Source organism: Bos indicus, chromosome 7 (assembly GCF_029378745.1).
Source record: "Bos indicus isolate NIAB-ARS_2022 breed Sahiwal x Tharparkar chromosome 7, NIAB-ARS_B.indTharparkar_mat_pri_1.0, whole genome shotgun sequence".
Taxonomy (NCBI): Eukaryota; Metazoa; Chordata; class Mammalia; order Artiodactyla; family Bovidae; genus Bos; species Bos indicus.
Window position 1 is genome coordinate 22,539,504 of NC_091766.1, and position 15,298 is coordinate 22,554,801.

General features: G+C 36.3%; 1 protein-coding gene across 2 annotated transcripts in view; it reads left to right on the plus strand.

The window, feature by feature from the left end:
• Nucleotides 1–15,298, plus strand: part of FNIP1 (folliculin interacting protein 1) — a 120,908-nt gene that overhangs the window by 87,109 nt on the left and 18,501 nt on the right. For both annotated transcript variants that reach the window (XM_070792044.1, XM_070792045.1), the window contains 2 exons: nucleotides 11,768–11,914; nucleotides 12,789–12,958. In XM_070792044.1, coding sequence (XP_070648145.1) covers nucleotides 11,768–11,914; nucleotides 12,789–12,958 — 317 coding nt within the window. The remainder of the gene's footprint in view (nucleotides 1–11,767; nucleotides 11,915–12,788; nucleotides 12,959–15,298) is intronic.

Below are 15,298 nucleotides of genomic sequence, written 5' to 3' on the forward strand. Positions count from 1 at the left end.
CTGGCCTGTGTCCCCAGGTCTGTTTTCTATGTCTGTGTCTGTTCCTGCCCTGCATATAGGTTCATCAGTACCATTTTTTTTTTGTATTCCATATATATGCATTAATATATGATATTTGTTTTTCTCTTTCTGACTTGCTTCACTCTGTTTAACAGACTCTAGGTTCATTCACATCACAAAAATGACCCAACTTTGGTCCTGTTTATGGCTGTGTAATATTCCATTATATATATATATATATATATATATATATATATATATATATATATATATATATACACACACACACACACACACCTATATATATATGTATATGTGTGTATATATATATACACACACATACGTGTATATATACATATATATTACATATATATAATGTGTATATATACATGCACATATATATATGTATACACACACACACACACACACACACATACCACAGCAGATAAAGAAGTTGTGGTATGTGTGTGTGTGTGTGTATATATATATATATATATATACACACACATATATATATGTATATGTATGTGGTATATATATACATGTATATGTATATATATACATGTATATGTATATATATATGTGGTATGTATATATATATACATACCACAACTTCTTTATCTGCTTCTCTGTCAGTGGACTTCTATATTGCTTCTGTGTCCTCGCTGTTGTAAATAGTGCTGCAGTGAACATTGGGGTCCGTGTATCTTTTTGAATTATGGTTTTCCTATGGTATATTCCCATTAGTAGGTTTGCTGAGTCATGTGGTAGTTTTATTACTAGCTCCTTAAGGAACCTCCATCCTGTTCTCTGTAGTGGTGGTGTCAATTATATTTCCACCAACAGTGCAGGAAGGTCCCCTTTTCTCCATATCATCTCCAATATTTGTTGTTTGTAGATTTTTTGATGATGGCCATTCTAACTGATGTGAGGTAATAATACCTCATTGTAGTTTTGATTTGCATTTCTCTAATAATGAGTGATGTTGAGCACCTTTTCGTGGGTTTTTGGTTGGTTGTATATCTTCTTTGGAGTACTCTTCCTTGTTTCAGCTCTGTTTTATAAACAAGTGTCCTTTTCATGATCTGTATAGTGCTGCTTTTTTCAAAGCGTTTTGCACCTTTTTTTTTTTTTTTTTTTTTTAGTGATTTTGCAATTAAAATTGGCCCCAAAGACAGTTTTCCAAAAATGATGTGCAGCTGGCCAAGAAACACATGAAAAGATGCTTAATATCACTAATTATTAGAGAAATGCAAATTGAAATGACAATGAGTTACTACCTCACACTGGTCAGAATGGCCATCATTTAAGAGGCTTTTAATAAACACTGGAGAAGGTGTGGAGAAAAGGGAACCCTCCTACACTGTTGGTGGAAATTTATATTGGTGCAGTTGCTATGGAGAACAGTATGGAGGTTCCTTAAAAAGCTGAAAATAGAGTTGCCATATGATCCAGCAATCCCACTTGTGGGCATATATTGAGAGAAAATTCTAATTTTAAAAGATACATGCACCCCAGTGTTCAGAGCATCACTATATACAGTAGCCAAGGGATAGAAACATCTAAATGTCCATAGATAGATGAATGGATAAAGAAGATGTGGTATATATACACAGTAATATTGCTTGTAAAGGAAAAAAAGAATGAAGTAATGCCATTTGCAGCAACATGAATGAACCTAGAGATTATCATACAAAGTGAAGTAAGTCAGAGAAAGGTAAATATCATGTGATATCACTTATATCTGGAATCTAAAATATGTCACAAATGAACTTGTTTACAAAAGAGAAACACATTCATGGACAGAAAACAAATTTACAGTTAACAAAGAGAAAAGATAGAGGGGAAGGATAAAATTGGGAGTTTCGGATTAGTAGATATACACTACTATATGAAAAATGATACATAAACAGCACAGTCCTACTGTTATAGCACATGAAAGTATATTCAGTATTATGTGATAAACCAGAGTGGAAAAGAATGTGTATATATACATATGTAGATACACACACACGTGTATATATACACACACACACACACACACACACACACATATATATATATATATAGGTATATCTATATGGATATATCTAGGAATCATTTTACTGTGTACCAGAAACTAATATAACTTTGTAAATCAGCTATACTTCACTTTAAAAAGGTATGGTCCAAATAACCTAACTCTACACCTAAAGCAACTAGAAAAGGAAGAAATGAAGAACCCCAGGGTTAGTAGAAGAAAAGAAATCTTAAAAATTAGGGCAGAAATAAGCGCAAAAGAAACAAAAGAGACCATAGCAAAAATCAAGAAAGCCAAAAGCTGGTTCTCTGAGAAGGTAAATAAAAGTGACAAACCATTTGCCAGACTCATCAAGAAACAAAGGGAGAAGAATCAAATCAACAAAGTTAGAAATGAAAATGGAGAAATCACAACATATAACACAGAAATATAAAGGATCATAAGAGACTACTATCAGCAACTATATGCCAATAAAATGGACAACTTGGAAGAAATGAACAAATTCCTAGAAAAATACAACTTTCTAAAACTGAACCAGGAAGAAAAGGAAATCTTAACAGACCCATCACAAGCACGGAAATCAAAACTGTAATCAGAAATCTCCAGCAAACAAAAGCCCAGGACCAGACGGCTTCACAGCTGAATTCTGCCAGAAATTAGAGAAGAGCTAACACGTGTCCTACTTGAACTCTTCCAGAAAATTGCAGAGGAAGGTAAACTTCCAAACTCATTCTATGAGGCCACCATCACCCTAATATCAAAACCAGACAAAGATGCCACAAAAATAAGAAAACTACAGGCCAATATCACTGATGAACATAGAAGCAAAAATCGTTAACAAAATTCTAACAAACAGAATCCAACCACACATTAAAAAGATCATACATCATGACCCAAGTGGGCTTTATCTCAGGGATGCAAGGATTCTTTAATATCTGCAAATCAATCAACGTAATACACCACATTAACAAATTGAAAGATAAAAACCATATGATTATCTCAATAGATGCAGAGAAAGCCTTTGACAAAATTCAACATCTATTTATGATAAAAATCCTCCAGAAAGCAGGAGTAGAAGGAACATACCTCAACATCATAAAAGCTATATATGACAAACCCACAGCAAACGTTATCCTCAGTGGCGAAAACTTGAAAGTATTTCCCCTAAAGTCAGGAACAAGACAAGGGTGCCCACTCTCACCACTACTATTCAACATAGTTTTGGAAGTTTTGGCTGAGCAATCAGAGCAGAAAAAGAAATAAAAAAGGAATTCAGATTGGAAAAGAGGAAATAAAACTCTTCACTTTTTGCAGATGACAGGATCCTCTACATAGAAAACCCTAAAGACTCTGCTAGAAAATTACTAGAGCTAATCAGTGAATATAGTAAAGTTGCAGGATATAAAATTAACACACAGAAATCCCTTGCATTCCAATACACAAACAATGAGAAAACAGAGAAATTAAGGAAACAATTCCATTCACCATTGCAACTAAAAGAGTAAAATACTTAGTAATAAATCTACCTAAAGAAACAAAAGACCTATATATAGAAAACTATAAAACACTGATGAAAGAAATCAAAGATGACACAGATAGATAGAGAAATATACCATGTTCATGGATCATAAGAATCAATATAGTGAAAATGAGTATACTACCCAAAGCAATCTATAGATTCAATGCAATCCCTATCAAGCTACCAATGGTATTTTTCAGAGAACTAGAACAAATAATTTCACAATTTGTATGGAAATACAAAAAACCTTGAATAGCCAAAGCAGTCTTGAGAATGAAGAATGGAACTGGAGGAATCAACCTGCCTGACTTCAGTCTCTACTACAAAGCCACAGTCATCAAGACAGTATGGTACTGGCACAAAGACAGAAATATAGATCAATGGAACAAAACAGAAAGCCCAAAGATAAATCCACACACCTATGGACACCTTATCTTTGACAAAGGAGGCAAGAATATACAATGGAGAAAAGACAATCTCTTTAACAAGTGGTGCTGGGAAAACTGGTCAACCACTTGTAAAAGAATGAAACTAGAACACTTTCTAACACGATACACAAAAGTAAACTCAAAATGGATTAAAGATCTAAACGTAAGACCAGAAACTATAAAATTCCTAGAGGAAAACATAGGCAAAACACTCTCTTGACATACATCACAGCAGGATCCTCTATGACCCAACTCTCAGAGTATTGGAAATAAAAAATAAACAAATGGGACCTAATTAAAAGCTTTTGCACAACAAAGAAAACTATAAGAAAAGTGAAAAGACAGCCTTCAGAATGGGAGAAAATAATAGCAAATGAAGCAACTGACAAAGAATTAATCTCAAAATTATATAAGCAATTCCTGCAGCTCAATTCCAGAAAAATAAAAGACCCAATCGAAAAGTAGGCCAAAGAACTAAACAGACATTTCTCCAAAGAAGACATACAGATGGCTAACAAACACATGAAAAGATGCTCAACATCACTTATCATCAGAGAAATGCAAATCAAAACCACAATGAGGAACCATCTCACGCCAGTCAGAATGGCTGCTATCCAAAAGTCTACAAGTAATACATGCTGGAGAAGGTGTGGAGAAAAGGGAACCCTCATACACTGTTGGTGGGAGTGCAAACTGGTACAGTTGCTATGGAGAACAATGTGTAGATTCCTTAAAAACCTGGAAATCGAACTGCCATATGACCCAGAAATCCCACTGCTGGACATACACACCAAGGAAACCAGAATTGAAAGACACACGTGTACCCAAATGTTCATCACAGCACTGTTTATAATAGCCAGGACATGGAAGCAACCTAGATGTCCATCAGCAGATGAATGGATAAGAAAGCTGTGGTACATGTATACAATGGAATATTACGCAGCCATTAAAAAGAATGCTTTTGAATCAGTTCTAATGAGGTGGATGAAACTGGAGCGTATTATACAGAGTGAAGTAAGCCAGAAAGAAAAACACCAATAGAGTATAATAACGCATATATATGGAATTTAGAAAGATGGTAACAATAACCCTGTATGCGAGACAGTAAAAGAGACACAGGTGTATAGAACAGTCTTTTGGACTCTGTGGGAGAGGGCAAGGGTGGGATGATTTGGGAGAATGTCATTGAAACATGTATATTATCATATGTGAAATGAATTGCCAGTCCAGGTTCAATGCATGAGACAGGGTGCTTGGGGCTGGTGCACTGGGATGACCCAGAGGGATGGTATGGGGAAGGATGTGGGAGGGGGGTTCAGGATGGGGAACACATGTACATCCATGGCGGATTCATGTTGATGTATGGCAAAACCACTACAATATTGTAAAGTAATTAGCCTCCAATTAAATAAATTTATATTAAAAAAATACTATCCACAAGCACAGTGCTGAAATGCTAGCTAATGTTAATAAGTGCAAGAAGGTTATGATGTGCTTTACAGAGAAAATATGTGTCAGATAAGCTTTTTCAAGGTATGCATCATAGTGCTGTTGGCTGTGAATTCATTATTAATGAATTAACAGAATATTAAATAAAGTGTCTTTAAACAAAAACTCACATCAAACAGGATTATATACTGATAGACTGACAAAAGTGTTGTGACCAGTGGATCACAGGAACCTGACCCTGTATTTTCCTCATGAACAGTGATTCATTGTTCACTAATTCAATGTTTCTGTTGACTTCATAAATCATTGCTGTAAATAATGAGAAGCATTTTAAAGTATGTGTTTATTTGAAATGAGATGATTAATGAATTTTGGGTAGTTGAGAAGGAAGAGGAAGGAAATGATTCACATGTGTATGGAAGCTAAAGAATTGAGAACTGTGTTTAGTTAGCATTGCTGCCTGGCAGAGATGAAGTCCTTGGATTTTTTTTTTTTTCAATTTTAATTGGAATATAGTTGCTTTACAGTGTTGTGTTATTTTCTGCTGTACAGCAAAATGAATCAGCCATATGTATACATTGAAGTCCTTGGATTTTTACTTAGATTTTATATATATCAATGAGAACTAAATCATGTCATAGTTCCCTTCTAAGTAAAATGAATTTTTCATCTCTAGGGACAGATGAAGAAAAATAAAGGGTCAGATGACTGAAAATACTTGCCTTTCTTACTATTCATCAGTAGGGAATAATCATTAAAGGGGCTAGAGAGCAAGTACTATTACTTCTAGGTTGTTAATGATAACACAGAATTTTGTGTAGTGAGAGCTGTATCATGTAATTTTTTTGCCTTCTTTTCACTTGATACACTTCAAGTCATGGTGCATATTTTTATATATCAAAACTCTAAAGGGAGTGTCCTCAGAGACTCGCTATGCTAATGTTAACAGTATGACTCTGGCATAGACTTGTGTTCAGTTCAGTTCAGTTCAGTTCAGTCGCTCAGTCGTGTCCGACTCTTTGCGACCCCATGAATCGCAGCACGCCAGGCCTCCCTGTCCATCACCAACTCCTGGAGTTTACTCAGACTCACGTCCATCGAGTCAGTGATGCCGTCCAGCCATCTCATCCTCTGTCGTCCCCTTCTCCTCTTGCCCCCAATCCCTCCCAGCATCAGAGTCTTTTCCAATGAGTCAACTTTTCACATGAGGTGGCCAAAGTACTGGAGTTTCAGCTTTAGCATCATTCCTTCCAAAGAAATCCCAGGGCTGATCTCCTTCAGAATGGACTGGTTAGATCTCCTTGCAGTCCAAGGGACTCTCAAGAGTCTTCTCCAACACCACAGTTCAAAAGCATCAATTCTTCGGTGCTTAGCCTTCTTCACAGTCCAACTCTTACATCCATACATGACCACAGGAAAAACCATAGCCTTGACTAGACGGACCTTTGTTGGCAAAGTAATGTCTCTGCTTTTCAATATGTTATCTAGGTTGGCCATAACTTTCCTTCCAAGGAGTAAGCGTCTTTTAATTTCATGGCCGCAGTCACTATCTGCAGTGATTTTGGAGCCCAAAAAAACAAAGTCTGACACTGTTGCCACCATTTCCCCATCTATTTCCCATGAAGTCATGGGATCAGATGCCATGATCTTCGTTTTCTGAATGTTGAGTTTTAAGCCAACTTTTTCACTCTCCTGTTTCACCTTCATCAAGACTTGTGTTAGGTTCGTACAAAAGCAATTGCTGTTTTGCATTGTTGAACTTTACTATTTGGCATTGGAGTACATTCTTAAATAAATGTGGTTGTGTATCGTTTTAATGTACATTTCTTTATTTTTACTTTTTGCTAATGACTTTTTACTTGCTGTTTATTTTATATTTATTTTAGATTAGGGAAATGATGCTAGACAAAAAGCAATTATGAGGGAGTTTCTTATTTCAGTTCAAAATAAGTCCTAAAGCAGTGGCGAGAACTCACAACATCAACAACTCATTTCGCCCAGGAATTGCTAATGAACGTACAGCGCAGTGGTGGTTCAAGAAGTTTTGCAAAGGAGACAATTGCCTTGAAGATGAGGAGCATAGTGGCCAACCATCAGAAGTTGACAATGACCAACTGATAGGATCATCAAAACTGATCCTCTTAAAACTACATGAGAAGTTGCTGAAGAACTCAGCATCGATCATACTATGGTCATTTGGCATTTGAGGCAAATTGGAAAGGTGAAAAAAGCTCGATAAATCGTTCCCTCATGAGCTGACGGCAAATCAAAAAAATTATCAATTTGAAGTGTTGTCTTCTCTAATTGTACACAACAACGAACCATCTCTTGATCAGATTGTGACGTGTGATGAAAAGTAGATTTTATATGATGACCAGCTCAGTGGTTGGACCAAGAGGAAGCTTCAAGCACTTCCCAGAGTCCAGCTTACACCAGAAACAGGTCATGGTCACTGTTTGGTGGTCTGTTGCTGGTCTGATCCATTACAGCTTTATGAATCCAAGTGAACCCACTATATCTGAGAAGTATGCTCAGCAGATCAATGAGATTCACTAAAAACCGCAGTGCCTGTAGCCAGCTTTGGTCAACAGAATGGACTCAATTCTTCTCCATGACAACGCCCACCCCAGATTGCACAACCAACACTTGAAAATTTAAATGAACTGGACTACGAAGTGTTGCCTCATCTGCCATTTCACCTGACTTTTCACCAACTGACAACCACTTCTTCAAGCATCTTGACAACTTTTTGCAGAGAAAATGCTTCCACAACCAGCAGGAGGCAGAAAATGCTTTCCAAGTGTTCGTTGAATCCTGAAATGTGGAGTTTTACAGTATAGGAATAAACAAACTTAATTCTCATTGGCAAAAATGTGTTGATTGCAGTGGTTCCTGTTTTGATTAATAAAGATGTGTTTGAGCCTGGTTATAATTTAAAGTTCATGGTCCAAAATCGCAGTTGCGTTTGCACCAACCTAATGGTAGACAGCATATTAAAAAACAGAGACATTACTTTGTCAACAAAAGTCCATCTAGTCAAGGCTATGGTTTTTCCAGTGGTCATGTATGGATGTGAGAGTTGGACTATAAAGAAAGTTGAGTGTCGAAGAATTGATGGTTTTGAACTGTGGTGTTGGAGAAGACTCTTGAGAGTCCCTTGGACTACAAGGAGATCCAACCAGTCCATCCTAAAGGAAATCAGTCCTGACTGTACATTGGAAGGACTGATGTTGAAGCTGAAACACCAATACTTTGGCCACCTGCTGTGAAGAGCTGACTCATTTGAAAAGACCCTGATGCTGGGAAAGAATGAGGGCAGAAGGAGAAGGGGACGACAGAGGATGAGATGGTTGGATGACATCACGGACTCAATGAACATGGGTTTGGGTGGACTCCGGGAGTTGGTGATGGACAGGGAGGCCTGGCACACTGCTTTTCATGGGGTTGCAAAGAGTCAGACGTGACTGAGCGACTGAACTGAACTGAATGGTAGACACTATTATTCTGAAGAAACTTCTGAAAAATGAGTTGATCAGCTTGTTCATTCATTTAATCAAAAAGGACATTCACGTGGTTAAGAAACAAAAATTATATGAAAAGTAAATGAACCCTATTCTACGTCTCCTATCCCCATTCTTTTTCTGAAGAACATCCTCTTTTAACTCTTTAAGTATTTCTTTTGTTATTTACCTCCATTTTATTAAACAGTGTACTTAATGCAGCTATTTCATGATTTATCACTTGTAGGGCATATTTATCTCCTGCCATGAATTCATACTTGATCTTTGTTCCTTTAGCCTTTCAGTATGATTTTAGCACTGTCTTTCAGCTTTGGTAAATTAGTTTCTCTGATAATTTATTTTCCTCTATTTTCTCTCTTGAGTTTATTTTATTAGAAATTGACATTCCTGAATTGATCGTCTATATGTCTTTCTTTCATATTTTTCTTTTCTTTTTCTGAATATATTATTTCCTATTTCTTCTGGAGTCCTTTGTGTGTGTATTTCTGTCTTTGTTTGTGTCCCTCTCTCCTTGGAGGCTTTACTTATGTATTAGTATCAAAATGTTGGTTGCCCATTAAGAATTGAGAGCGAGGAACCAAAATAAAAGTTGGGAGAACAGATTGGAAAACCTTACTTTACAGCAGTGTTGCTCAACTTTTTTCATTTTCACTGCCTGAAGAGCATATTTAAACATTTTTTCCCCCATAATTGCTGCCTCTGCCATGAAATTTTAATACCACAAAATTTACTATCTATGTATTTATGTACTATGAAAGATTCAAATATCAAGGAGGGTTTGGGGATGTCATTTCCCCAGGCAGGTCAGTTGCTTCCTCTGCTTTCCTGTCATTAGTTATTCTGCAGGAAGATGGGGTAGAATGTAGGGGTAACCAACCACTTATGGACCTTGAATTAGTCTGTCAGTTTATAGTCCTATATGACTCCTGACCTACTTTTGAAAATTTAGACTCTCTTTGCTTCACTGGGGCAAATTAGCTTCTCTTTGTACCTGTCCCCTGTTATGAGTACCGTAATCTATCATCTTTCTCTACCCTACTACTTCAGTGAACATTTCTTCTCTGTATTTTGTCTTCTAGAATCTTATTAGATCTGTAATTTTAATTTTCACTAAAGTTTCAGTAAAATTCACTAAAGTTCTGTCTGTTGTAGCGATTCATTTGATTTTTAAATCATTAAGTAGTGTTCATTTGGGGCATAAGAACTAAAAGTGGATAAACATTTGTTTTCAATTTTTTATCCTATCTGGATATCCTTAATAGTCTTTTAAAAATAAGCATTATTTCATATCCCTCATTTATATTCTACTCCTATTTTTCTCTATAAGATGCCTGTAGTTTTTTCTATTCATACATTTAAGTTCTCAGCAGTTATTTTGTGCCCTACCGATAATTCATTAATGTGACCTGTATTTGTCACTTTGTGGTAATATATCCTATTCATATTAGGTTGAGATTCAGTAAAACTTGAACAAGGAACAGAATTCTTTTTCTTTTGTGAATTTTGAAAGTGAAAGTGAAGTTGTGTCTGACTCTTTGCAACCACATGGACTGTAGCCTACCAGGCTTCTCTGTCCATGGGATTCTCTAGGCAAGAGTACTGGAGTGGGTTGCCATTTCCTTCTCCAGGGGATCTTCCCGACCCAGGAATCAAACCCAGGTCTCCTACATTGCAGGCAGACACTTTAACCTCTGAGCCACCAGGGAAGCCACCAGAATTCTAGTTATTTTAGATTATATTGAGGTAGGTATCGGAGATTTGTGGAAATCTCAAGAGAACCTTCTAGAGCCTTACTAATAAGTTAATAACCATTAGCCACCTGTGGCTATTTAAATTAATTACAACAAAATAAAATTTAAAATCCAATTCCACAGTTACATTGACCATATTTTAGTTATCTCGTAATCACATATGACTGGCTAGTGGCTACCGTGTTGGATGGCACAGATAATAGAACATATGCATTAGTGCTAAAAGTTCTGTTAGGACCGTTTGAGAGAGTGGAAAGTCAGATACCATTCTGTGGCTTCTGCGAGACTGACTAGTTTCTTAAGCCCCAACTTTGTGGGAGTTGCTTATCCTGGTGACTGTATAGCACTTTACCAAACAGATATTAATGTTAAAAAAAAAAAAAAAAAAACAGAGAACTGCCATCTTAAAGGTATTCTTTTTTTTTTTTAATTTAAATTTATTTAATTGGAGGCTAATTACTTTACAATTTTGTATTGGTTCTGCCACACATCAACATGAATCCACCACGGGCATACACGTGTTCCCCATCCTGATCCCCACCCCCCCCCCCCCACCCCCCCGCCCCCGCCACCCACCTCCCTCCCCGTACCACCCCTCCAGGTCATCCCAGTGGAAGAGTCTGAGCACAGGCAACAAAATGATGCTGATAAACTATTGTTCTGAGTGGGTAATATTGGCACGCTGTTACGCCATTTAAAATAATTTTCTATGTTGTTGATTAAATAATTTGTTATATATATGTAAGTATAGCTTATACCTTAGAAATGTACAACTGGAAAGGGTCTAGAAATTATCTGGTCCTTTCCTTTCATTTTACAGGTAAGGGGAACTGATGCTTAAAGTAGGGCAGTAATTTATCCAAAGGCACACAGTCTTTGAGGACAGATCTGGTTCTAGGACTAAAACATTTTGAGTTTATATTCCCCCTTTCCCTTGGTAGTATGCTGAGGACAAAGAAGGAAAGACTTGATTCATTACCTCTTTTCCAAAGCTTTTAATAACCTAGGTGGGAGCCAGCAACATTAAGAGTATGTAATTCTGGGAACTGAGTTTTATAATGTGTTTTCCTCTTTTTTAGAACAACAATTTGTAATCTTTATACAATGCCACGAATTGGAGAGCCTGTCTGGCTTACAATGATGTCGGGGACTCCAGAAAAGAACCAGCTTTGCCATCGTTTCATGAAGGAGTTCACTTTTCTAATGGAAAATGCTTCAAAAAATCAGTATGGCCCTCGCTCTCTCCCATCCTCCCTTTCTTCCATCTATCCATCCATCTAGGCTATCTTAACTGTCTTAGCTGTTATTTATAATAAGTGAATATCTAGATTGTGATCAAGTTCAGTTACAAAAATGAAAGAGTTAATCATTGCCTTTGGAAGTTTTCATATTATTAATGATCAAGACAGAATTATAAAAGGTAATTAATATAATTAAAAGATATAGAAGAAGGCCAAAGAACCTGATGTTGAGAAACAGTAAAAATGTATTTGTGTATTAAAACTCCTGACATCTTACGGAACTGTGTGAGGCTTCTCATTTTTCATAATTATATCTATATATGCAGTTTCATTCTCTAGAAAACAACTTAAAAAATATATAGATAAGTGCCAGAATTCCAATAATAATGTTTTCAGTATGGTACTTTATCATATTGCTTTCTTCTAATCATTCATCAGATTCTTAGACTCTAGATGAGTAATTTAAATGTTTATATTCTCTAAACAAAGTTTTGTTAATACTTTCTTTCATTTTCCTTTTCAGTAATTGGGAAATGTATAGACCTACTGATTGATTCATAAACACTGAAAAGAATCCATAGTTTTTCAAATAAAATGGCATTTTTGTTTTTTAATTATGAGTCAAAATAGCTCCTTATGAATGCTATCTTTATTTTAAGGAGTTTTCTTTTAACTAGTACAACAAAAATTTATTAACTTTTGTTTTCATCTTGGTGATATACCTATCCTTTCCTCTATTCTTTCTTTTTTTTTTTATGACGATTGGCCATATACCCTCTCTGCTTTATTCTGTCACTGCTTTTTGCTTGAGGTTTTATGAAAGCAGGTTAGAATCTGATAGGATGCATTTTGTTTTCAGATTCTTGCCAGCACTTATTACTGCAGTTTTGACCAATCATCTTGCCTGGGTTCCAACAGTCATGCCAAATGGACAACCACCTATAAAAATATTTTTAGAAAAACATTCCTCTCAGAGTGTGGACATGTTGGCAAAGACTCATCCATATAATCCACTTTGGGCACAACTGGGTATGTATTCTGAAAACCCTTACCTAATGCATTATACTTAGACTTTTGTGTAACTATCTGGAGTTATTTCATAGCAAAAATAAATAGAGAAAAATTAAGTGCTCTTTTTTCCCTTTCCTTTCTAAAGCACTTCTTCCTTGTTGTTACATGACTGCTAAATTGTCTTATCCCAATCTTATGTATAATATTCCTTATGGATAGAGACTTGCAACTGCAACAAAAGGAGCAGAATTTACTACTAACTTTGGAGTCTTCTGGATTTTTTGTATTTAGTACTTTGCCTAGAAAGAATGAATGAACAAAGTTACCTGTGATCTCTAGAATAAATCTGGTTAACTGAGAAGCAGTCATGGAGTTTTCCATTGAACTATGTTTGTTTCTTTTGTTGAGTAAATTTTGAAAATGTTGCCGTTAGTGTTGCGCACCCCACTAAATAAATGGGTAACAGGAGAGAGGGTTTAACTGATGAGTTGACAGTCGTTAGGAAGGCAGTGTAGCCTGGAGCTTAAATTTAAGCATAGGCTGGGGAGTCAGGCATACCATGTTTGAACCACAGTTTCCCTGTTTATAAAGTAGGGATAATAAATAGTACAGGGAATTCCCTGGTGGTTTGGTGGTTAACATTCGGTGCTTTCACTGCCTCTGCCTGGGTTCAGTCCCTAGTTGGGGAACTGAGATCCCACAAGATGCATGGAGTGGCCAAAGATATATAAAATAAATATAAATAGTACATACTTTATAATGTGAAAAGGAAATGAAATAATATGAGTATAGTATTTAGGACAGTGACCGATAAATATATGTAGTTGCTGTTATCCTTGCTGTTACTCTGGTGCTATTTGGTGATGGAAGAAGAACTAGTGGAGAACATTTTGGTGACCTGGTAGAAACTTTAACTTCTCTTAGTTGTTAGGGTGCGTGAGCTTGCCAGGCAGATTGTCATGTGGCTTATTAATCATATAACCAATCAACCTCCCTCTCTCATTCCCACTCTGTTTTCTCCCTCCCTCCCTTTCCTTTCTTCTGCATAATTAAGGAATAATTGGCACACAACAAACACATGTATAAAGTATACAGTTTTGTAAGTTTTGATATATATGTCAAAATATATATGAAACCATCACCAAAATCATTATGGTGAACATATTCATCATTACAGATTTTCCTCATGCCCCTTGTAATCACTTCCTCCCTACTCTGCCTGTTCACTTTCCCTTGTACTCAGGCAGCCATTCATCTGCTTTCTACCAATCACTGTAGATTAGTTTGCATTTTCTAGAATTTATATAGATGGAATCAAACACTAAGTGTTTTTCTTCGGTCTGAATTCTTTCATTCAACATAATTATTTTGAGATTCACCTATATTATATGTATTACTAATTCATTCTTTTTAAATGCTAACTAGTATTTCATTGTATGAATATTTAATATATGTTTTTCCAAATCAAGTAATTCAGTAGTTTTTTTTTTAATTTGAACATTTCAAATCTGTTTTCAGTTTCACAGTCATTTATTGAATGCACAATATATCTAAGGCTCTGTACAAAGAGCATTGGAGGATATAAAGATGACTGTCTTTAAGAAATGACAGTCTTATACTGTAGGTAAAATATATATGGACAATGAGGATAATTCAGATAGGAGCTGTAAGAAGTTAAAAGTTTAGTGGGAGTTCAGTTACAGAAGCTAACTTTTGTCCCAGGGAAGATGCTTTGGGCTGACAGAGATACAGAGGGACGTGAAAGTACATAGCATGAGTAAAGCGGTCTAGGTGTTAAAGTGCTGAGGACATTCAGGGGTCCAGTTGAAGTAGTCCACTTTAACTTGGACTTTGGATGAATAAAGATGAGAAAAGGTAATTATCAGAAGATCAACTTGGAAAAGTAAAGTGGAACCAGTCATGAAAGACTCACCAAGCCAAAGCAGTTTCAATTTATTTGCTTGTTAGTGGAAACCTTGGGAGTAGTTTGAACAGTGGCATCGTGGTGCTAGAGCCAGTGTCTTAGCTAGAGGAGAAAATGTATCATGTTAATACAGTCTATATATTATTTGAGACCTGTTTATGTTCGTTCCTTTAAAAAGTATGAGATTCTTGTAAAAATAGAGGTTTTTCAAAAGTTGAATTAAATTCCACTCCCCCCTTTTTTGGAGAAGGCAATGACACCCCACTCCAGTACTCTTGCCTGGAAAATCCCATGGATGGAGGAGCTTGGTGGGCTACAGTCCATGGGGTCACTAAGAGTTGGACACGACTGAGCAACTTCACTTTCACTTTTCACTTGCATGCACTGGAGAAGGAAATGGCAACCCACTCCAGTGTTCTTGCCTTGAGAATCCC